The sequence below is a fragment of the Helianthus annuus genome, chromosome 13 (assembly GCF_002127325.2).
Source record: "Helianthus annuus cultivar XRQ/B chromosome 13, HanXRQr2.0-SUNRISE, whole genome shotgun sequence".
NCBI lineage: Eukaryota > Viridiplantae > Streptophyta > Magnoliopsida > Asterales > Asteraceae > Helianthus > Helianthus annuus.
This window is the reverse complement of record NC_035445.2, coordinates 133,284,043-133,308,989: the sequence shown is the minus strand read 5'-3', so window position 1 is coordinate 133,308,989 and position 24,947 is coordinate 133,284,043. Positions and strand designations below refer to the sequence as shown.

The 24,947-nt window shown below is 35.1% G+C and overlaps 1 protein-coding gene across 1 annotated transcript; it reads right to left on the bottom strand.

Annotated features, from left to right (window-relative positions):
- Nucleotides 1-777: 777 nt before the first annotated feature.
- Nucleotides 778-7,449, bottom strand: LOC118485862. Its single transcript, XM_035982365.1, has 5 exons — nt 7,273-7,449; nt 6,004-7,060; nt 1,769-2,399; nt 1,094-1,682; nt 778-822 (listed from the first exon to the last, which is right to left on the bottom strand). Exons 2-5 carry the CDS (start codon nt 6,731-6,733, stop codon nt 778-780), a joined length of 1,995 nt encoding a protein of 664 aa, XP_035838258.1. The 5' UTR covers nt 6,734-7,060; nt 7,273-7,449.
- Between the last annotated feature and the right edge of the window lie 17,498 nt (nt 7,450-24,947).

The following is a 24,947-nucleotide window of genomic DNA, read 5'->3' as shown; positions in this document are numbered from 1 at the left end:
GAATTGATAAACTTTATTTGTGAGAAGTATGGGTCAAACGACTCAAACAGGTATTTATAATGGTTGTGATTAGCCTACAGGCCGTGGAGAAGAAGGAAACTTGTCAAGCAAATTTCTAACGAACTGGAGTTTACCAATTGCAGGAGACTTTTTTTGTCTTTTAAATATGATGGTATCTTTTCATATACAACTATGTAGGCCATGTGAAGCATAAATTTGATATATTGAGACTTAGTTTAAGGCTCCGCCTATCCGGACACCCACTGCGCCTAAATCCACACTTTTTTAAACCTAGACGCCTCGTATAGACCTATACGAGGCGTCCATGCACTGAATTCGATGGGTGTACAGAGGGTGTCAGGCACGTTGTTTAAGGAACCCTATACGCAGGGTATGGGGCTATACGAGGCGTCTATGTTTGGTGTTTTTTTTTTGGCTGAAATGAGGGGTGTTTTGGTATGGTTTTTTGGATAGTTTTTGAAGATGTGTTTTTTTGATGAAATTTTTTTTGGTTTTAAAAAAAGTTTTTTTTTTTTTTTTCTTTTTTACACTATAAAAAGTTGTTGTTTTTTAAAAATTAACTATTTGCCTTTAAAAATCGTTCTTTTTTTATTTTTAAAAAAGTGTTGTTTTTTTTTGTTTTTTAAAAATCGGCTATTTAAATATATTATATTGTTTTTAACATTTTACTTTTTAAATATTATTCTTTCGATTAAAATTTTATTTCTTTCAAATATTGTTTCCGTATTATATTCAGGGGGTTATATTGTTTCCGTATTATCTAAATTTAAGAGAACAATCATTGAGTAACCGAATGAATAACTGAAAACAAACATAAATATGACATATATAAGATAACTGTTTACATCCATAACAAAAATATATAAGATAAGTTTGTACATCCATAATAACAATAAAAACAACAACAGGTCTATGCATCCAAATCCGAATCTGAATCCTGATGCTGCTGCTGCGGCTGGTGCTGCTGCTGCGGCTGGTGCTGCTGATGTGGAGCTCGAACCGGTGGAAGCGGTATCGGGGGTAATCCCTCTCTCTCTCGTCTATCCTGCTCCGCCCGTACCAGCCAACCTACCAAATCGTCGAGCCTGTCAAGCCTGGCTCGTACATCCGGATGTAGCGCAGCTCCTGGGGCACCACCTCGAATAACGTGACGTGGAAACTGAGGTGCCCCGGCAGGTGGCGGTGGCTGTGGCTCCGCTGCACCGTCTAGATCCTCCGGAGGGTCCTCCATGGGCACTACATCAGCAGGATCTGCAGGAGGATGAACGGGCTCGAAATGCTCTGGTAGGGCCTCCTCTCTCCATACGCCCCCGTCGCGGTTTTTAAACCGCGGGCCAACGGGGAACCTCCTGATAACCCTCATCCCCCATAGCGACTGCATACCCATCCGCGTCGGCATGATGGCCGGCGTCCGTAGATGTGGGTCCTGCTGTGGTACGAGGCCCAATGAACGGGCAATGACGGTCACGTATGCCCCGCCATACAAAAATCCGCGCTCCTGCCGGTGATGGCCGGAGGCGAAGTACTGGGCTAGACCGTGTGCTAGCGCGCATGGCCTCCTATACAACAAACAATATAGGAAAAAAAGATCTGTGGTCGTACACCACTCACGGCTGTAGCCGCGCGCTGATATAGAAGTGGCGAGCAAATGGTGCAGATACCTGCAGATAGTGTTAGCGAAATACAAAAACAGAGATTAATAAGCAGTGCATATAATCACAATAATTGCAATAATAAACGTACATACCTGTATAGTGGGTCACTAACAAACGACACCCTCCCCTTCGACTTATCATGCTCCCAATGATCCGCCCCCGCAATCACCTGCCAAAACCCTACAAGAGTGGGTTTTTCAACCACCACTAGCCCCGCTGTGTAAATCTCAGTCTCGATCTCCTCCTGCATGTATAAACCACAACGCACCGCAAACTCTGCTAGCGTCATCGAACGCATAACGCCAGCAAGCCTGAAAGAAATCTCAGGCGGATGGGGAGCACCTGGGTACGGAAGCTGCACTGGCTCCCCAGGAGGGTGAAATGTGAATGACGAAAGGAACTCGACCAGCAGCTCCCTGTAGGTCGGCCTGTGCGCCAAGTCAAAAAGACGATGCCACGGCGAATCGATAGGTATAAACCGACGCACTCTCGGCGTCTCAGCAATCTCCTCCATCGCATCCCAATCGATCGATGCATGCGATCCAACGTGCATCCTCCTAAGCTTCTGGCAATGACGGGCGGCGTCAGTGCCGTCGGGAAACTCTAGATACGGATGCCCCTGCAGCGTATCCACAGGCGGCCGCTGTCTACGTCGTGGACCCTGCTGAACCGGCTCTATCTGAATGTCACCGCCCGGCATCAGATCGTCCTCCATAATAAATACTGTATACGTATACAAACAATAATAAATAAAACAATAATAAATAAATAAATAATTAATAATAATAATAATAATAATATAATAATAATAATAATATAATAATAATTAATAATAATAATATAATAATAATAATATAATAATAATAATAATATAATAATAATAATAATAATATAATAATAATAATAATATTAATATAATAATAATATAATAATAATAATAATATAATAATAATAATAATAATATTTAATTATAATAATAATGATATAATAATATAATAATAATAATAATAATAATAATAATAATTAATAATAATAATAATGATATAATAATATAATAATAATAATAATATTATTATTATTATTATATTATTATTATTATTATTATTATATTAATATAATAATAATAATAATAATAATAATAATATAATAATAATAATAATAATAATATAATAATAATAATAATATAATAATAATAATATTAATAACAATAACAATAATTAAGAATAATAATAATATTTAATAATAATAATAATAATAATAATATAATAATAATAATTAATAACAATAATAATATTAATAACAATAACAATAAAAAAAAAAGACCCTCGTATAGCCCTCGTATAGGGCTATACTCGGCGTCCTGTTCTACAAGTTCATCATCATCATCAACCTCAAACCCCCAAAACCCAACAAAATTCAACTTTTAGGGCAAACCTACGGTCTAAAGGCATAAACGAGACAAAAATACTTAACTACGGGATGAAATACGTACCGGTGATGCTTCGATTCTTCAAAAATACGGTTGAAATACGTACGAGGCGTATAGATCAGAATGCAGCGTATATGTGTGTGTTTTTGTTTGTGTGTGTGATCTGTGTCGTCTAGGCCCCCCCTGTGTTATACGAAGCCTAGACGCCTCGTATAGATCTATACGAGGCGTATATGCTTTTTGATAAATGACCATTTTGCCCCTGTTTAACCCTCAGTATAGCCTTTTATCAGGGGCAAAATGGTAATTAACCATTCCAAAAAGATATTTCTGAAATGGTTAATTACCATTTCGCCCCTGATAAAAGGCTATACTAAGGGGTAAACAGGGGCAAAATGGTAATTTAATAATACATTTTAGTAATTAAAAAAAGAAATGGGGAAAAAGTAACCGCCTCAACTGTACTCCTCGTACAGACCTGTACGAGTCGTCCATCTTTGAAATTACCTTTGAGCCCCTGCTTAGTGGCTATACTGGGGGCATATCAGGGGTAAAATAGTAATTAACCAAAAAGCTTTTCAAAATTCAAATTCAAAATTCAAATTTAAACCGCTCAAACAGACGCCCCGTACAGGTCTGTACGAAGCGTCCACTTTCAAAAAATTCAAATTTTGAATTTCAGATATTCAAAAATTGAATTTTCAAAATCCCGCTCAAACAGACGCCCCGTACAGGTCTGTACGAGGCGTCTGGTTGGTGTATAATTACCTTTGAGCCCCTGGAATAAGCCTAGATTGGGGGCATATCAGGGGCTAAATGGTCTTTTGTGCAATATTATACGAGGCGTCTAGTCCTATACGAAGCGTATAGTTGTATTTTTTTGTAGAAAAATTTAAAAAAATACTATTAATTCCAAAAAAATACTATTAATTCCAAAAAAATACTATTAATTATAAAAAAAAATACTATTAATTACAAAAAAATACTATTAATTACAAAAAAATAGTATTAATTACAAAAAAAATACTATTAATTACAATAAAATACTAATAATTACAAAAAAATTCTATTCATTACAATAAAATACTAATAATTACAAAAAAATTCTATTAATTACAATAAAATACTATTAATTACAAAAATCATTCTTCCGTGTAACTATCTATGTAATTAAGACTGGGGTTTGATCTTGGCCGAGGATTCATTATCGATGTATACCATTCTAGACGTGGCAAGTACATATCTTCCCATTGTTCTGTATGGGGTCTTCGGTGGGTCAACCATAGCCCGTGTGCTGGTGGCATAGGATAATCCCCTTCCAGCTTAACATGTATGAAGTGGTTCTCGTTAACATGTGTAAGCGTTATGAATAATGGTTGTTGATTAGCCGGAGGACTTAGTATTGGGAAGTAAGTGGAACTCGCACCCATGGTTGTCGTTAACAGGTGCACCCCGATACCGTACGTTTGTGCAATAAGAAGTCCTGCAAAGGGGAAGTCCATCCAGTGATTCTCCCCACAACCGGCCACTGAATCCCAAATTAGGCCCTGACGATGCGTGTGAAAATAACCATCAGCCCATGCTTCAAATATTGGGAACCAGATCGATTCGTTCTGATCCATTTCTTGGACAAGGTCCCTCCTAATAAGCCCCCATGAACTCTGATCCATCCCTAAGCCCACAGCCACAGACCGAAACCCACAATGACCGTCCGGCATCACATCTCGTATGCACGAGACGTACGGATGGAACACTGGCGGAATGTCAGACTTAAACCGTTCGATGATTCCCACGTACTCGTCCCCAATGATTAAAGGAAAACCGTGATCATCTCGTGTCTCTTTCTTCTTAGAACTCTTTGAACGGCTTAGGGTCGCTTTGGGTTTTTGGGACCTTATAACCGACTGTTGTGAGGCCTGAGACGGAACGTACGAGCTGTGGCGAGGTTTATCGTACTTACTTTGTCGTGAACCTTCAAAGCACGTGTTTGCATCACCGAAGGAGCTTCTCCTCAATTCTTCATCTATACGAGAGGCCTCGTCCAACCTTTCTTGTACCTGCTTTGTTGTTGGTCGGCCACGAGTATTTTGTTGGACAACCGGTGGTTTCTTGGTAGATTTCGTTGGAGTCAACACCGCTTTAATCTTTGAAAGCAGGCTTTTTTGCTGAGCTGGGGGGTGCGACTGTAATTGTTGTCTAACAACATCTAGCTCTTCGACCACGTCAAGTGAGTCGTCTATCAATTTACAACTTTGGAAGTTAAGTTTCCGCCAGAAGACGTCTATGTCTTCGAGTTGAATCGGACGCTCTGCACGGTTAAAAACAATATTGTTTAAGTAAAATGAAAAAAGGAAATATATCACACAAGTGTTGTACGTTCAACAATTATTACCTTCACGCATGTACTTTTCTATCCTACAAGCACAGGGCAACCCACAGCTGTGCCACATTTGGCAACCACATGATGAATTAAAGCGCTCCAAGACATCTAGCCTCCTAATTGCCTCTCCATGCAACAAGTCAAGGGCTTTGTGGGATACTTTTCCAAGTAGGTGTTGAAACATCGGGTGTTTGTGGTGTTTCATTGTTTTTTCGATGCTTTCTCGAAAAGTCTTCCTTATTTCACCGAACTGTGTCTCAACTATATCCCGGACACAACCAACTATACGGTCCAGCGAGCTCCTATCTTCGACGTATCTCTTTAAGTTGGCATGTTGGCTCTCAACTCTGTTTGTAGTACGATTACCAAAGTTGCGCCTCTTATCAGTCCACGCAAAGACAAACATCTCCTTATAGTCTTTTAGCCAGTTATCGTACACGTATTTGAAGACTCCTAAAAAGTAAAAATAATTTAATAAAATTTGCATAGGTGAGTCGTATGTTATTAGAAAAACTTACTAGAACGTTTGCACTCCACAAGTCGCTTTCGCATGTTGCGCAAGTGGTAGTCGTAGATGGGTATGGATGGAGACTCAATCAATGAACCCCAGAATGACAAAAATGTCTTCCAGTCGTCGTCTGTGAAGGCACCCTTGCAGTGCTTCATAACATTCTGTTGTATGTGCCACCTGCAAAGAAGCCTGGAGGCGTCTGGAAATACTTTAGCACACGCGCCCATAAGGGCTAGGTCTCTATCCGTTAAAATCACACGTGGCTCCATACATTCATCCAACATTGCCTTAACCCTCTCAAGCACCCACACAAAGTTATCACCCCGTTCTTTACTAACAACGGCATGCGCGATAATAAACGATTTGTTGGTAGGCGTCATACCAACAATCTGGATAAAGGGCATATTGTATATGTTTGTCTTGTACGTTGCATCGATCATCATGACGTGGGGGAATGCACGCCACAAGACTCTCGAGTCCCGATGAAGAAAGAAGATCTCTGTTACGATCTCTGTTCCGGGTTCTTCCCGGATCTCGTAAATAAAGTCGTTCTTCATCAGCACATTTTCTAGTGACTGCATGGGAGTCAATCCTTGTCTTTGTTCGGCTCTAATCTTCGCTACAACGTTTTGAACGTCTTTCTGAACATGAAACCTGTCGGGGTCCTGCTTCCTTATCGTTTGAAATATTTTGCGCGGCTCCATGTTTTGAGCTGTCAGCTGCTCGATCAGTTTCATTTCGCTTGGAGTAAACCTTCGCACAAACGCGTGGGCCGACAGGTCCTCACAAAGTTCGTGGTTATGTTCAATTGTTCCGTCTTTTATCTCCCAGGTTTCATACGGGTGGTTTCGGACAGCTAGCAGGTAAAACGGGCAACCGGTTTTTTTGCTTCCAGCTTTTCTAAGTGTTGCTGTACTCTGGTGCTCACCACCACGATCACATTCAAGCCATACCCTCCCGGTTCTTCCCCCGATTTTCTTTGATCGACGGGTGACAATAACGAAACCATCCGCATTTGCTATTTCTTGTATCCGTTTCTTTAGTTCATCTAAGGAGTTGAAAACTTGTAACATCGACAATATTAATAATAATAATAATAATAATAATATAATAATAATAATAATAATAATATAATAATAATAATAAAATAATAATAATAATAATAATAATAATAATAATAATAATAATATAATAATAATAATAATAATAATATAATAATAATAATAATAATATAATAATAATAATAAAATATTAATAATAAAATAGTAATTTATACCGTCTTTTTTAAGTACAGACTGTCCAGAATGGGAGGTGCTTCACCACCATATCTACCATATCCACCATAACCACCATATCCTCCAACGTCCGAATTGTTTTGATGAACATAAGGAGTGCCCGGGGAAATGAATTGCTGATGATCACCGTCTCCTCCGTATCCACCGTATCCCCCGTATCCACCGTATCCACCATATCCACCGTCTCCTCCGTATCCACCGTCTCCTCCGTATCCACCGTCTCCTCCGTATCCACCGTCTCCTCCGTATCCACCGTCTCCTCCGTATCCACCGTCTCCTCCGTATCCACGGTCTCCTCCGTATCCACCGTCTCCTCCGTATCCACCGTCTCCTCCGTATCCACCGTCTCCTCCGTATCCACCGTCTCCTCCGTATCCACCGTCTCCTCCGTATCCACCGTCTCCTCCGTATCCACTAGCATGGTATGAGTCATCTACACGGGCTGTTTCATCAACAGGAGGATGCTTGTTCAAATCTAGAAACGGGCTGTTTTGTTTTCCTTGTATACTAGACACAACCTCCTCTTGCTCATTAGAATCGGGAACGCCAGACTCCTCCAAAATAGACAACCGTATCATCATTAGTAAATAATAAACGAAAACAACAAGTAATTAAAACATTTACGCTAATAACTGTTACCGGAACGCTTTCGTGCCTCCAATTTTCGCTAGAATATTGCCCGAAGATATAGTTGCCGTTCCAATATGATGACATTTCAACACTCCGGGATGATAATAACGCAAACACAAATAAAAGAACAAACAGAATGTGAGTGTTTGTTTGTTGAAACCTCGGATGTGGACCAAGAACGCACTGTAGGTTGCATTTTATGGGAGCTAAAGACGCCTCGTATAGGTCTTTACTCCCCGTATGCCTTTAAGTCATGTCAGACATAGTCTCTTCATAGTCAAATCGGTCAGTCCAAGACGCCTCGTATAGGTCTATACGAGGCGTCTAAGGGCCTTCGTATTGGCCCCTCGTACAGGCCTAGACTCCCCGTATAAGTTGACTGATGTGACGTTGTACGAGGTGCAGAAGTTGGTCGGGAAAAGCAACCCTATACGCTTCGTATAGCCCTATACGAAGCGTATAGGAGGGTGTGGATTTAGGGAATAAGGTGTCTGAATATGTACACCCTAGTTTAATTCTTATTTTAATATAACACACTTTGCCAAATACTAATTGAATATTTAGAGAAAGCTACTTGTTATGAAACCACCATTATTGCCGTTCGAAAAACAATGAAACAACCATTATTATAAACAAAAAATAGAGAAAAAGAAAAAAAAAACAAAAAAAACAAAAAACGTCGTTAATTACCATAACGTGAGGAAATCATCATCGACAGACACCTGAAGCAACCTATTAGTATTTTAGCCGTTTGGCAAATATACTAATACGTAGATACCTTGCATTCACTTGTTATGAAGCCATCATTATTGCCGTTTGAATAATGAAACTACCATTATTACACACAAAAATTAGAGAAAAAGAAAAATGAAAAAAAAGAAAGTCGTTAATCAGTCTTTGATTACCAATCGATTGTTGATGGATACCATAACGTGAGGAAATCATCATCGACGAAGTACTGACAGACACGCGAAGCAAGTAAGTCCGACGAAAGTCCCATCGCTAATTTGAGGATGAAATCTCAGATATGATTCCCATATAGACTTTTAGTTGTTTGTTGTGAGGTCCCATTCGCGAAGGGTACTTTTGTCTGTAAACCGTCTAAAGTTTGAGGATAAAATTCCCACACATATTTTTCAATCTTTTCTCGGCGAGGGCACATCTGCGATGGGTACTTATGTCAACAATCCGTTATTAATGTGATCTATAAAGGGCAACGAAAACCTACCATAACGATCTAACTCACAGCCTAACATCAATCATTTCAAAACTGTAAACGACAATTGTAATACTCTAGGCAAATCCCACATCGGCGGTGAACATGAGAGATGCTGGATTTATAAGAAATACCAGACCTCAGATACCACCAAATAAGTTGTGGAGCAAATGAAAACTGCACAGTTAAGCGTGCTCAGATGCGAGTGATACAAAGATGGGTAACCTCATGGTAAGTCTCTAAATGGTATCAAAGCCACTTCTATGCTTTTCAAGATGGTGGGGAAAACATCATCATGGATGGTGAATCCATGGGGGTGTTCCAAGTAGACACCCTAAGTAAATCCTACTTCCCTGGTAGGGTTGGGAGTTCCTGGATGGCTATCACATCTGAGGAAAAATGTACAATATTGGTGGTACGAAAGGCTGGGTGTTACAATAACTAGAGTTGCTAACGGAAAAATAGTAATAAAAATGGAGTTAAGTGCCATTTACGTCCCTGTGGTCTGTCCACTTTTGCTATTTCAGGCCAAATTTCAAAATCGTACCGTTATCCTCCCTCACATTCTTGAAACGTGCTATTTCAGTCCAAAAAATTAACCACAGTTAAAAAACTCAGTTACCTCAGGGGTAAAATGGTCATTTTACATATACTTTTTTTTTCATTTTTTAAACTTTGTTTTATTATTATTACAAAAAAATAATAATAGTCATCTTCCACCTACCCACTCGTTCTTGTTTCTCTTTCTACTATCTCTCTCTCTCTCAAAGCACTCACCACCACAAACACACCATCACCACCCTCGTTTCTCTCTCTCTTTAAAAACACCCACCACCACCTTTCAGCACCATCACCAACATCTCAGATCACCATCACCACCCTCATTTCTCTCTACTCTCTCCCTGAAAACGCTCAACACAACCTTTCACCATCATCACCAACATCTCAGACCACCATCACCACACATGTTTCTCTATAGGGTGTGCCTATTGGCACACTAAAGTGCCTATTGGCACACCAAACCCTAGCAAATTTAGGGTTTATCTACGCAGCGTATTGGTCAATACGCAGCGTATAGGGTTAACCCTCTACGTTGCGTATTGACCAATACTCAGCGTATATAAAACATAGATTTCAGTGCCTGACAACTAATCATTGCACAGAAAACAAGGGTTATATACGCTGCGTATTGGTCAATACGCAACGTATATAAACCATTAGATTTTTTGGGTCATTTTGGTAGGTTTGAGGGATATTTTTTCACAAAGTTTAAATACGCTGCGTATTGACCTCTAAGGAGCGTATATAAAGGTCTGAAAATGTCTTTTATACCCTTGTTTTGAGGCTATACGAAGCCAAATACAAGGGTAGTTGTGTCATTTTCGTCTCATACGCTGCGTAGAGACCTCTAAGGAGCGTATACAAAGCTCCATTTTTGTATTTTTTTTATTGTGTATTCCGTTGTTTATTTATAAAAAAAAGAAAATTATTTATAAAAAAACAATATTATTGGTAAATAATACAAATATAAATTATAAAAATAAACAATAATATAAATATTATGAATTATAAAAATTAAAAAAGAAAACTATTTATAAAAAAAACAATATTATTGGTAAATAATACAAATATATTGTTTTGTTATCGTTTAAATTAAATTATCGTATTCCTTTGTTTATTTATAAAAAAAGAAAATTATTTATAAAAAAACAATATTATTCGTAAATAATACACATATATTATATTGTTATCGTTTAAATAAAATTATCTTATCGTATTGCATCGTATCGTATTGCATCGTATCGTATCGTATAGTGTATAATATATAAGTCTCGTATAGAGGCCTATACGGGTGTTATTGTATAGTATAGTATCGTATCGTATAGTGTAGTATAAGTCTCGTATAGGTTTCCTATAGTTCTTGTATATGCATATAGGATTAGACGGGACCTAAACCACACCTATACGATACGATATCACACTTATAGGCTTATACGAGGTTAATACATGACCTAAACCACATACGATACGATATCACACTTATTGGCTTATACGAGGTCAATACGTGACCTAAACCACACCTATTCGATACGATATCACACTTATAGGCTTATACGAGGTCACGTGACCTATACTACGTTATACGATACGATATCACACTTATAGGCTTATACGAGGTCAATACCTGACCTATACGCCGCTATACAATACGATATCACACTTATAGGCTTATACGAGGTCAATACGTGACCTATACAACGCCATACGATACGATATCACATTTATAGGCTTATACAAGAACAATACGTGACCTATACTACGTTATACGATACGATATCACACTTATTGGCTTATACGAGGTCAATACGTGACCTATACTACCCCTATACGATACGATATCATACTTATAGGCTTATACGAGGTCAATACGTGACCTATACTACCCCTATACGATACGATATCACACTTATAGGCTTATACGAGGTCAATACGTGACCTATACGATGCTATACGATACGATATCACACTTATAGGCTTATACGAGGTCAATACGTGACCTATACTACGTTATACGATACGATATCACACTTATAGGCTTATACGAGGTCAATACGTGACCTATACTACACCTATACAATACGATATCACACTTATAGGCTTATACGAGGTCAATACGTGACCTATACGACACTATACGATACGATATCACACTTATAGGCTTATACGAGGTCAGTACGGGACATATACTATGCTATACGATACGATATAACACTTATAGGCTTATACGAGGTCAATACGTGACCTATACTACACCTATACGATACGATATCACACTTATAGGCCTATACGGGACATATACTACGCTATACGATACGATATCACACTTATAGGCTTATACGAGGTCAATACGGGACATATACTATGCTATACGATACGATATCACACTTATAGTCTTATACGAGGTCAATACGGTACATATACTATGCTATACGATACCATATCACACTTATAGTCTTATACGAGGTCAATACGTGACCTATACTACACCTATACGACACCATATCACACTTATAGGCTTATACGAGGTCAAGACGGGACCTAAATCACACCTATAGGCCTATACGGGTGTTATATTGTATCGTACATTATCGTATCGGGTGTTATTTTCCTTTTTTTTATAAATAAACAAAGGAATACACAAAAAAAAAATACAAAAATGGAGCTTTATATACGCTCCTTATAGATCACTACGCAGCATATAAGACAAAAATGACACTACTACCCTTGTATTTGGCTTCGTATAGCCTCAATACAAGGGTATAAATGACATTTTCAGACCTTTATATACGCTGAGTATAGGTCAATACGCAGCATATATACACTATAAGGGTTAAAAAGATAATTTTACCACAGGTTTGGGGTTAAAAATAATTTTACCACCCTTTATATACGCTGAGTATAGACCTATACGCAGCGTATATAAAGGTCTGTAAATGTCTTTTATACCCTTGTGTTGAGGCTATACGAAGCCAAATACAAGGGTAGTTGTGTCATTTTGGTCTCATACGCTGCGTAGGGACCTCTAAGGAGCGTAGATAAAGCTCCATTTTTGTATTTTTTTTATTGTGTATTCCTTTGTTTATTTATAAAAAAAGAAAATTATTTATAAAAAAACAATATTATTGGTAAATAATACAAATATAAATTATAAAAATAAAAAATAATATAAATATTATGAATTATAAAAATTAAAAAAGAAAATTATTTATAAAAAAACAATATTATTGGTAAATAATACAAATATATTGCTTTGTTATCGTTTAAATTAAATTATCGTTTTCCTTTTTTTATTTATAAAAAAAGAAAATTATTTATAAAAAAACAATATTATTCGTAAATAATACAAATATATTATATTGTTATGGTTTAAATTAAATTATCTTATCGTATTGCGTCGTATCGTATCGTATTGCATCAAATCGTATCGTATAGTGTATAGTATATAAGTCTCGTATAGAGGCCTATACGACGATATATGATATGATATCACACTTATAGGCTTATATGAGGTCAATACGTGATCTATACTACGTTATACGATACGATATCACACTTATAGGCTTATACGAGGTCAATACGTGACCTATACTACACCTATACGATACGATATCACACTTATAGGCTTATACGAGGTCAATACGTGACCTATACGACACTATACGATACGATATCACACTTATAGGCTTATACGAGGTCAGTACGGGACATATACTATGCTATACGATACGATATCACACTTATAGGCTTATACGAGGTCAATACGTGACCTATACTACACCTATACGATACGATATCACACTTATAGGCCTATACGGGACATATACTACGCTATACGATACGATATCACACTTATAGGCTTATACGAGGTCAATACGGGACATATACTATGCTATACGATACGATATCACACTTATAGTCTTATACGAGGTCAATACGGTACATATACTATGCTATACGATACGATATCACACTTATAGTGTTATACGAGGTCAATACGTGACCTATACTACACCAATACGATACGATATCACACTTATAGGCTTATACGAGGTCAATACGGGACCTAAATCACACCTATAGGCCTATACGGGTGTTATATCGTATCGTACATTATCGTATCGGGTGTTATTTTCCTTTTTTTTATAAATAAACAAAGGAATACACAAAAAAGAAATACAAAAATGGAGCTTTATATACGCTCCTTATAGATCACTACGCAGCATATAAGACAAAAATGACACTACTACCCTTGTATTTGGCTTCGTATAGCCTCAATACAAGGGTATAAATGACATTTTCAGACCTTTATATACGCTGAGTATAGGTCAATACGCAGCATATATACACTATAAGGGTTAAAAAGATAATTTTACCACAGGTTTGTGGTGAAAAATAATTTTACCACCCTTTATATACGCTGAGTATAGACCTATACGCAGCGTATATAAAGGTCTGAAAATGTCTTTTATACACTTGTGTTGAGGCTATACGAAGCCAAATACAAGGGTAGTTGTGTCATTTTGGTCTCATACGCTGCGTAGGGACCTCTAAGGAGCGTAGATAAAGCTCCATTTTTGTATTTTTTTATTGTGTATTCCTTTGTTTATTTGTAAAAAAAGGAAATTATTTATAAAAAACAATATTATTGGTAAATAATACAAATTTAAATTATAAAAATAAAAAATAATATTAATATTATGAATTATAAAAATTAAAAAAGAAAATTATTTATAAAAAACAATATTATTGGTAAATAATACAAATATATTGCTTTGTTATCGTTTAAATTAAATTATCGTTTTCCTTTTTTTATTTATAAAAAAAGAAAATTATTTATAAAAAAACAATATTATTCGTAAATAATACAAATATATTATATTGTTATCGTTTAAATTAAATTATCTTATCGTATTGCGTCGTATCGTATCGTATTGCATCAAATCGTATCGTATAGTGTATAGTATATAAGTCTCGTATAGAGGCCTATACGACGATATATGATATGATATCACACTTATAGGCTTATACGAGGTCAATACGTGATCTATACTACGTTATACGATACGATATCACACTTATAGGCTTATACGAGGTCAATACGTGACCTATACTACACCTATACGATACGATATCACACTTATAGGCTTATACGAGGTCAATACGTGACCTATACGACACTATACGATACGATATCACACTTATAGGCTTATACGAGGTCAGTACGGGACATATACTATGCTATACGATACGATATCACACTTATAGGCTTATACGAGGTCAATACGTGACCTATACTACACCTATACGATACGATATCACACTTATAGGCCTATACGGGACATATACTACGCTATACGATACGATATCACACTTATAGGCTTATACGAGGTCAATACGTGACCTATACTACACCTATACGATACGATATCACACTTATAGGCTTATACGAGGTCAATACGTGACCTATACGACACTATACGATACGATATCACACTTATAGGCTTATACGAGGTCAGTACGGGACATATACTATGCTATACGATACGATATCACACTTATAGGCTTATACGAGGTCAATACGTGACCTATACTACACCTATACGATACGATATCACACTTATAGGCCTATACGGGACATATACTACGCTATACGATACGATATCACACTTATAGGCTTATACGAGGTCAATACGGGACATATACTATGCTATACGATACGATATCACACTTATAGTCTTATACGAGGTCAATACGGTACATATACTATGCTATACGATACCATATCACACTTATAGTCTTATACGAGGTCAATACGTGGCCTACACTACACCTATACGACACCATATCACACTTATAGGCTTATACGAGGTCAAGACGGGACCTAAATCACACCTATAGGCCTATACGGGTGTTATATTGTATCGTACATTATCGTATCGGGTGTTATTTTCCTTTTTTTTATAAATAAACAAAGGAATACACAAAAAAAAATACAAAAATGGAGCTTTATATACGCTCCTTATAGATCACTACGCAGCATATAAGACAAAAATGACACTACTACCCTTGTATTTGGCTTCGTATAGCCTCAATACAAGGGTATAAATGACATTTTCAGACCTTTATATACGCTGAGTATAGGTCAATACGCAGCATATATACACTATAAGGGTTAAAAAGATAATTTTACCACAGGTTTGGGGTTAAAAATAATTTTACCACCCTTTATATACGCTGAGTATAGACCTATACGCAGCGTATATAAAGGTCTGAAAATGTCTTTTATACCCTTGTGTTGAGGCTATACGAAGTCAAATACAAGGGTAGTTGTGTCATTTTGGTCTCATACGCTGCGTAGGGACCTCTAAGGAGCGTAGATAAAGCTCCATTTTTGTATTTTTTTTATTGTGTATTCCTTTGTTTATTTATAAAAAAAGAAAATTATTTATAAAAAAACAATATTATTGGTAAATAATACAAATATAAATTATAAAAATAAAAAATAATATAAATATTATGAATTATAAAAATTAAAAAAGAAAATTATTTATAAAAAAACAATATTATTGGTAAATAATACAAATATATTGCTTTGTTATCGTTTAAATTAAATTATCGTTTTCCTTTTTTTATTTATAAAAAAAGAAAATTATTTATAAAAAAACAATATTATTCGTAAATAATACAAATATATTATATTGTTATGGTTTAAATTAAATTATCTTATCGTATTGCGTCGTATCGTATCGTATTGCATCAAATCGTATCGTATAGTGTATAGTATATAAGTCTCGTATAGAGGCCTATACGACGATATATGATATGATATCACACTTATAGGCTTATACGAGGTCAATACGTGATCATACTAAGTTATACGATACGATATCACACTTATAGGCTTATACGAGGTCAATACGTGACCTATACTACACCTATACGATACGATATCACACTTATAGGCTTATACGAGGTCAATACGTGACCTATACGACACTATACGATACGATATCACACTTATAGGCTTATACGAGGTCAGTACGGGACATATACTATGCTATACGATACGATATCACACTTATAGGCTTATACGAGGTCAATACGTGACCTATACTACACTTATACGATACGATATCACACTTATAGGCCTATACGGGACATATACTACGCTATACGATACGATATCACACTTATAGGCTTATACGAGGTCAATACGGGACATATACTATGCTATACGATACGATATCACACTTATAGTCTTATACGAGGTCAATACGGTACATATACTATGCTATACGATACGATATCACACTTATAGTGTTATACGAGGTCAATACGTGACCTATACTACACCAATACGATACGATATCACACTTATAGGCTTATACGAGGTCAATACGGGACCTAAATCACACCTATAGGCCTATACGGGTGTTATATCGTATCGTACATTATCGTATCGGGTGTTATTTTCCTTTTTTTTATAAATAAACAAAGGAATACAAAAAAAAAAATACAAAAATGGAGCTTTATATACGCTCCTTATAGATCACTACGCAGCATATAAGACAAAAATGACACTACTACCCTTGTATTTGGCTTCGTATAGCCTCAATACAAGGGTATAAATGACATTTTCAGACCTTTATGTACGCTGAGTATAGGTCAATACGCAGCATATATACACTATAAGGGTTAAAAAGATAATTTTACCACAGGTTTGTGGTTAAAAATAATTTTACCACCCTTTATATACGCTGAGTATAGACCTATACGCAGCGTATATAAAGGTCTGAAAATGTCTTTTATACACTTGTGTTGAGGCTATACGAAGCCAAATACAAGGGTAGTTGTGTCATTTTGGTCTCATACGCTGCGTAGGGACCTCTAAGGAGCGTAGATAAAGCTCCATTTTTGTATTTTTTTTATTGTGTATTCCTTTGTTTATTTATAAAAAAAGGAAATTATTTATAAAAAACAATATTATTGGTAAATAATACAAATTTAAATTATAAAAATAAAAAATAATATTAATAATATGAATTATAAAAATTAAAAAAGAAAATTATTTACAAAAAACAATATTATTGGTAAATAATACAAATATATTGCTTTGTTATCGTTTAAATTAAATTATCGTTTTCCTTTTTTTATTTATAAAAAAAGAAAATTATTTATAAAAAAACAATATTATTCGTAAATAATACAAATATATTATATTGTTATCGTTTAAATTAAATTATCTTATCGTATTGCGTCGTATCGTATCATATTGCATCAAATCGTATCGTATAGTGTATAGTATATAAGTCTCGTATAGAGGCCTATACGACGATATATGATATGATATCACACTTATAGGCTTATACGAGGTCAATACGTGATCTATACTACGTTATACGATACGATATCACACTTATAGGCTTATACGAGGTCAATACGTGACCTATACTACACCTATACGATACGATATCACACTTATAGGCTTATACGAGGTCAATACGTGACCTATACGACACTATACGATACGATATCACACTTATAGGCTTATACGAGGTCAGTACGGGACATATACTATGCTATACGATACGATATCACACTTATAGGCTTATACGAGGTCAATACGTGACCTATACTACACCTATACGATACGATATCACACTTATAGGCCTATACGGGACATATACTACGCTATACGATACGATATCACACTTATAGGCTTATATGAGGTCAATACGGGACATATACTATGCTATACGATACGATATCACACTTATAGTCTTATACGAGGTCAATACGGTACATATACTATGCTATACGATACGATATCACACTTATAGTCTTATACGAGGTCAATACGTGACCTATACTACACCTATACGATACGATATCACACTTACAGGCTTATACGAGGTCAATACGGGACCTAAATCGCACCTATAGGCCTATACGGGTGTTATATCGTATCGTACATTATCGTATCGGGTGTTATTTTCCTTTTTTTTATAAATAAATAAAGGAATACACAAAAAAAAATACAAAAATGGAGCTTTATATACGCTCCTTATAGATCACTACGCAGCATATAAGACAAAAATGACACTACTACCCTTGTATTTGGCTTTGTATAGCCTCAATACAAGGGTATAAATGACATTTTCAGACCTTTATATACGCTGAGTATAGGTCAATACGCAGCGTATATAAACTTTGTGTAAAAATGATCCCTCAAACCTACCAAAATGATCCAAAAAAGTCTAATGGTTTATATACGCTGTGTAGAGAGCTATACGCAGCGTATATAAACCTTGTTTTCTGTGCAATGATTGGTAATTAGGCACTGAGATCCATGGTTTATATACGCTGAGTATAGGTCAATACGCAGCGTATAGGGTTAAACCTATACGCTGCGTATTGACCAATACGCTGCGTAGGTAAACCCTAAGTGTGCAGATAGGCAAACTGGGTGTGCAGATAGTTAGGGCCTTCTCTATAACACCCATCACACCTTTCACCACCATCACCAGCCTCTCACACAGCCATCACCACCCTCATTTCTCTCTACTCTCTCTCTCTAAAACACTCACCACAACCTTCCACCACCATCACCATCTCAGACCACCATCACCACCCTTGTTTCTCTCTCCACCCCCTCTCTAAAAACACTCACATCCGCCACCGTTACCATAGCCTGCATCCCAAATTAAAAAGCTAAATGATGGAAATCATGCATCCCTAAATTAAAAAGCTAAATGATGGAAATCAATTGGTTATCATCAAGTAAAACACAAACACAACAAAACACAAACACTGAGGATTTTTTGTGGGGAGGACTTAACATCCACGACTCTTTTTATATATATTAAACTTAAAACTCATGCGTTACAAAGGAATCTACGTTCACTATTTATATCTATTTGTTGCTTGATAAACAAGCCTACTGGACCGACTCTAATTAGGATTCCAACAGTATTGGAATTCAAACACAACTCAAAGTAAATAATTGGATAAACCTAAATAAACAACAAACTTAATCTTTTTATAGTTTTCTGCTTGACCCGCAAATCAACCCAACAACATTGATCCATAATTTCATATGGGCCGTAACCCAATGAATGTTGCAATTGGGATTACAACCCATCGCTAAACCCAATGACGTCACTCGTAACAGAGCAGGTGGCAATGAACATCAACGTCAAAGACGGTGGTTGATTGAATTCTAGACAACATGAGGTTATTTGGCCGGACTGAGGGGAATAGTGGACTAAGTTTTGGTTGTCACACCCTGACTTTTGCGGAAGCGTATGATGTGTGACTTGTTCAATACCATTGCATTCAAGACATGATGTTCATCCATTCATAAGTTCAAAATGTTACAAACACGTGTCATTAAGTTTCAACCCAAAATTCTCAGGCTACATTATAATACAAAAGTGGATGACATTTGAACTTGGCTTTTACGTCTTGAAAACAACAGCTGCGCCCAAGATCCATCTTGTTTCCTGAAATACATGTAATTTTGAAAACATCAACAAAAGTTGAGCGAGTTCATGTGTTTCTGTATGAGTTCGAATAATCTTGTAAACATTTGTATGTATGCCTCTGTAATTTGGTATGAAAGCGTCTATGAACAGATCAATTAACGTGTAGCTAATACATTAACATGTGTGCAATGGCATAGGAAGGCTCAAACCTTGCAGATTTTGTACCGGGCTTCAGGATGTAAGACATAGTCACCACCTTCGTCCACTTCCGGCCCAGGGGTGGGGCTCGCAACACTCAAATAGATCTATCACTCATGTCCCTCTATTCTTATACGAGGATTATTTGCCTTAAGTGTGCGCCTACCCATTCACATGATCTAACAGTTCATTCCTTAGCTAATCATACCATGTATAAACGTTTGTAAACATTTGTAACATGCATTTCACCCCCGAAGTTATAAAACTGAAAATAGTTAAAAGAACAGGGGGACATGAACTCACAGATTTGCGTCCTGCCTCCTGTATACCCAAAGTATGTATCCTTACGCCGTACTACAACCTACACACGTGTTATGGCTTATTAGACGGCTGGGTCGTGCCACAACTTTTAGTCTTGTTTGTGATGACTTAGTATCTTTGTGTTACATCTTTGATGTACTTGTAGTATTCCAAAGTGTATAATTATTTTTTAAAATAATAATATTTTAACTTAAATTATATTCATTAATATTTGGAATATTTGTTAAAATAATACATATTTTAACTTGGTATATAAAGTATTTATACATATGTATCCTCCTAATGAGGGTATAATTATACTTGTGTATTTTTGCCAAGTATTGATGGCGTATTCCGGTGTGTATTTGCACGTATGAGAATACGTATTTTCTTGTATTTATTAAGTATTCTGATACTTAATTTTTGTATTTAAATTTCCGGAATATTATTTTTAACCAATAAAAATCACCAATTTATATTCTTAAGATATATTTATTTTAAGAAAACTTCCATAGAAAAATATCCATAAGGATTTCTTGGCAAAAATAGTTATATTTTCTTATAAACCTCAAAAATAATATATTTTCAAGATTAACTTAGAAAATATTTATAAATCCATTTTTCACCCCAAAAATAATATATTCTAAATTTGTTTGAGAAAATATATATTTTCTTCAAAAATAATATATTTTCTAATAATTCAAGAAATATATACATCTTTTCTTTACTAAAAAATAATGTATTTTCTATTTGACAAAAATATGATATATTTTTGTAACGCTTGTAAAAATTGTAATTTCTGTTTCTTTGGTTTCCGAAATACCGTTTAACTTATTTGTCAAAATATACATGAACTTAATTCCGGAATATATATATATATGTAATCCATATTCCTTGTTCGGTTTGTCCAATTTTTGGGTATAAATTATATATTTATTTTCTTGGAATTTTGATAATGTTTTGTATTACAATTTTTGGTATTTTGGTAAGCTATATTATTTCAAGTCCTAAAATAATATAACTAATACACACAATATACAAGTAATCACATAAATTGTGACTTCTAAATATATATTTTCCTAAATACATATTTAGTCACTTCTATTTATCAAAAACCAACCTTCAATATTTGTAATTTTTGTAACAAAATCATGGCAAATTTTATATGAAAAATCATGGGTAAAATATACTTGTAAACACTAGTTAAAAAATATTTTTCTAAGTGTTTAAATTCTACAAAAATTTTGCGATAGTTTCCCTTTAAAAATGGAGGTTTCCATGCTTTCAATGCATATCATTTTCTTTTAAAATCATCACAAATCAACAACAATTCAATTTAACACTTGCCATAAGCTAAAATCATGCAATTACACTACATCATGAACTTGAATTTTTTGTAAAAACTTGTAGTAACTTACCATGTTATTTATTAGACTTAGTTACCCTTTAAAACATGTTTCTTTGTTCATAAATATCATTCTTGAAAGATTTAGTCTTTTACAACTAACAAAATGATTTTTTCTAAAAATCATTCTTTTAAATTTTTCTTGTTAACAACGTATTTCTCTACTATATTTAAGACTTATATTATGTTTCAATCATCATCATTTATAAAAACAATTTCATCATTCAAAGGGGCTGTTTGTTTAGCTCTTAATGATGTAAAACCCTCATTGGAAATTTACACGATTACAACATTAAAATACACATTTTAATACTAAAAATGCGATTTTACAAAAACTTGTCACACCAACATTTCCATACGTTTAAAAACATTCCAAAAACATAGTTGTAAGCAATTACATAAATCACTTATAACAAAACAAAACAAGATTTAACGCGAAAGCTTCATTTAACGTATGTTCGGTTCTTGATCGGCGCTTGATCTTCATTCGGGATTCTCGACATTCACCTATGATTAAAACCACCACAAAAGTTAGTTTTAATAGTTAAATAACGAATTTAAACGAGTCCTGAGTTCAAAGCAAACAAAATAAAAATTTTCCCAGCTCTGTAGGTCAGTCGCGGGCCGTGACAGACTCAAATTAATTCTTCGCAAGCCGCCACAACCTGTGGCGGGGCGCGACCGCTTGATGCTTCTCCGTCGCGGGGCGCGACGGACCCATTTCGACAGAATGTTGTTCTTGGTTGCTGCATATTTGCCCAGCTATGTTTCTAAGAAAATATCCAACTTCAATTAGCATAACTTTTGATCTAGACCTCTGTGTTGTGTGATTCTTTTTCCTACGTGTCCGTAATTAAAATAAGGATCCGTTTACCATGATTGTTCGTATTAGAACCCACTTTATAAGCAAATAGTTTATAAATCCCTTTTTCTATTGTTTGACCCGTTTAGTTTAAGTTACACTGCATGAATGTTGTCAAGGGTCGTCTTTAACATTTCCTACCCATCACGGGCTTACCAAGCATTAGCGTTTTCACTCCCATTACAGGGTTCGCGTACGTATTTACATTCACCAATTTATTTGTATCGGTCTAATCACTTAATTCACATTTAACTTCTTAATTTATTTTGACCCATTTAGGGGACTTTAAGCATCTAAGCATCAAACTCGCTATTTTCTTTTCGCACCTCGTCTTTCCATGCTAATTAACTACTTATCAATAATGATAGAATTCCATCACTCACAATTTTTTTTAATTTTTTATTTTAAATTAGAAATTAACAATAAAACATTAAAATTATAAATTTTATTAAAATTAAAAAAGAAATATTTTATGCTACAATTTAAAAAACAATGCTAAAAAACCCTGCAAAACATTTAAAGCCCAGCCCAGTTGATCAACCCAACACACACTAAACCCTAACCTATCAAAACCTCATGTTTCTTTATTATAACCCAAACAGAAAAACTCTTTTCACCACCGCCGTCTGCACACCTTCTTCAACCTCAAGCTTACAACAATGGTGATATTAAATTATTTTAGTCATGAGTCAATCCAACCAGCCACAATGGCAGTGTTATGGTCATTGACACCGAAAACTGAAATTTAAGTTTCTAAAAGGTGGAATTGATAAACTTTATTTTGCTTTGAGAAGTATGGGTCAAATAGGTATTTATAGAGGTTGGGATTACCCTAGCGGCCTTGGAGAAGAAGGAAACTTGTTAAGCAAATTTCTAACGAACTGGAGTTGACTTATTGCAGGTGAACGTTTTTATTCTTTCTTTTTAAGTACGATGGTATCTTTTCTAGTTATGTAGGCCATGTAAAGCATAAATTAACATATTGAGACTAAGTTCAGTTCTTATTATAATATAGTGCATGGATAAGACAAAAATGCTATGCGAAGTGTTATTAGCTGAAATGGTAATTTTTGTTTTGAACTGGTTTTCCAATTGATTTTCAAACCGCTATAAATTTTTAAAATTTTAATATTTTTTTAAATTATATCGTATTAATAATGTGCATTTTGTTCTCTTTAATTTGAGTAGCATATTGCTATAGTTTTCTTTTTTTTTTTTACAGGATTTTGAATACCTATTAATATGATTTTGAATACCTAGTACCCACTACGTGATTTTGGATACACAGTACATAACTACGTGATTTTTGAATACCTATTACGTGATTACACATTCAACATAAATCATTACATGATTACACATTCAATATAAATTCATTACGCAATTACACATTCAATAAAAGAACTTGATTATTTATGCTTTATTACGTGATTAAATCTCCAATATAAGACATTATGTGGTTATTACAGGTTGCTTTGGCTAATGTTTTGTATATAATTTTATCCTTAATATGTGCTTAGAGCATTCACATCCAGCTCTCTAAAAATAAACATACATTCCACTAAAAAACAACTCCTATATCAATATATTTTCACTAAAAACAAATAATTTTTCTCTTTCATTTTCAGTTAAATAATATTTTTATACCTTTATTATTACATTTTTCTCTCTCATTCACTCACAACCACTTTCAATATATATTAAAAAATTATAGTGGGTGAAGAGTGTCCCCCTAGATATACAGATGAACAGTAACATTTTCTCTCGCCTCCACTCACAACCACTTTTTACACTCTTTATATTTTAAAAACCCCACACACAGATTTTAATTCCCCGGATGTGAATGCTCTTATATTTGAAATATTAGGTTTCCATATGAAATATTATGTATAACATCTATTGTTTTAAGTAATCAGTAATTATGTAATCACTGAGTGGGGTTCATAAATAATATAATGAAATCACGTAATCACAAAATGGGTATTCAAAATCATGTAGTC

Bases quoted from the DNA above. Each gene is read 5' to 3' on its own strand.
- LOC118485862 (XM_035982365.1), bottom strand. From the start codon at position 6,733: ATGAAACTGATCGAGCAGCTGACAGCTCAAAACATGGAGCCGCGCAAA. The intron at 2,400-6,003 runs GTAAGTTTTTCT...ATACGTATACAG, and splicing joins TGTGGAGTGCAAACGTTCTA to TATTTATTATGGAGGACGAT. The intron at 823-1,093 runs GTAGGTTGGCTG...GTTTGTTTTCAG, and splicing joins TTGACAGGCTCGACGATTTG to TTATTCATTCGGTTACTCAA.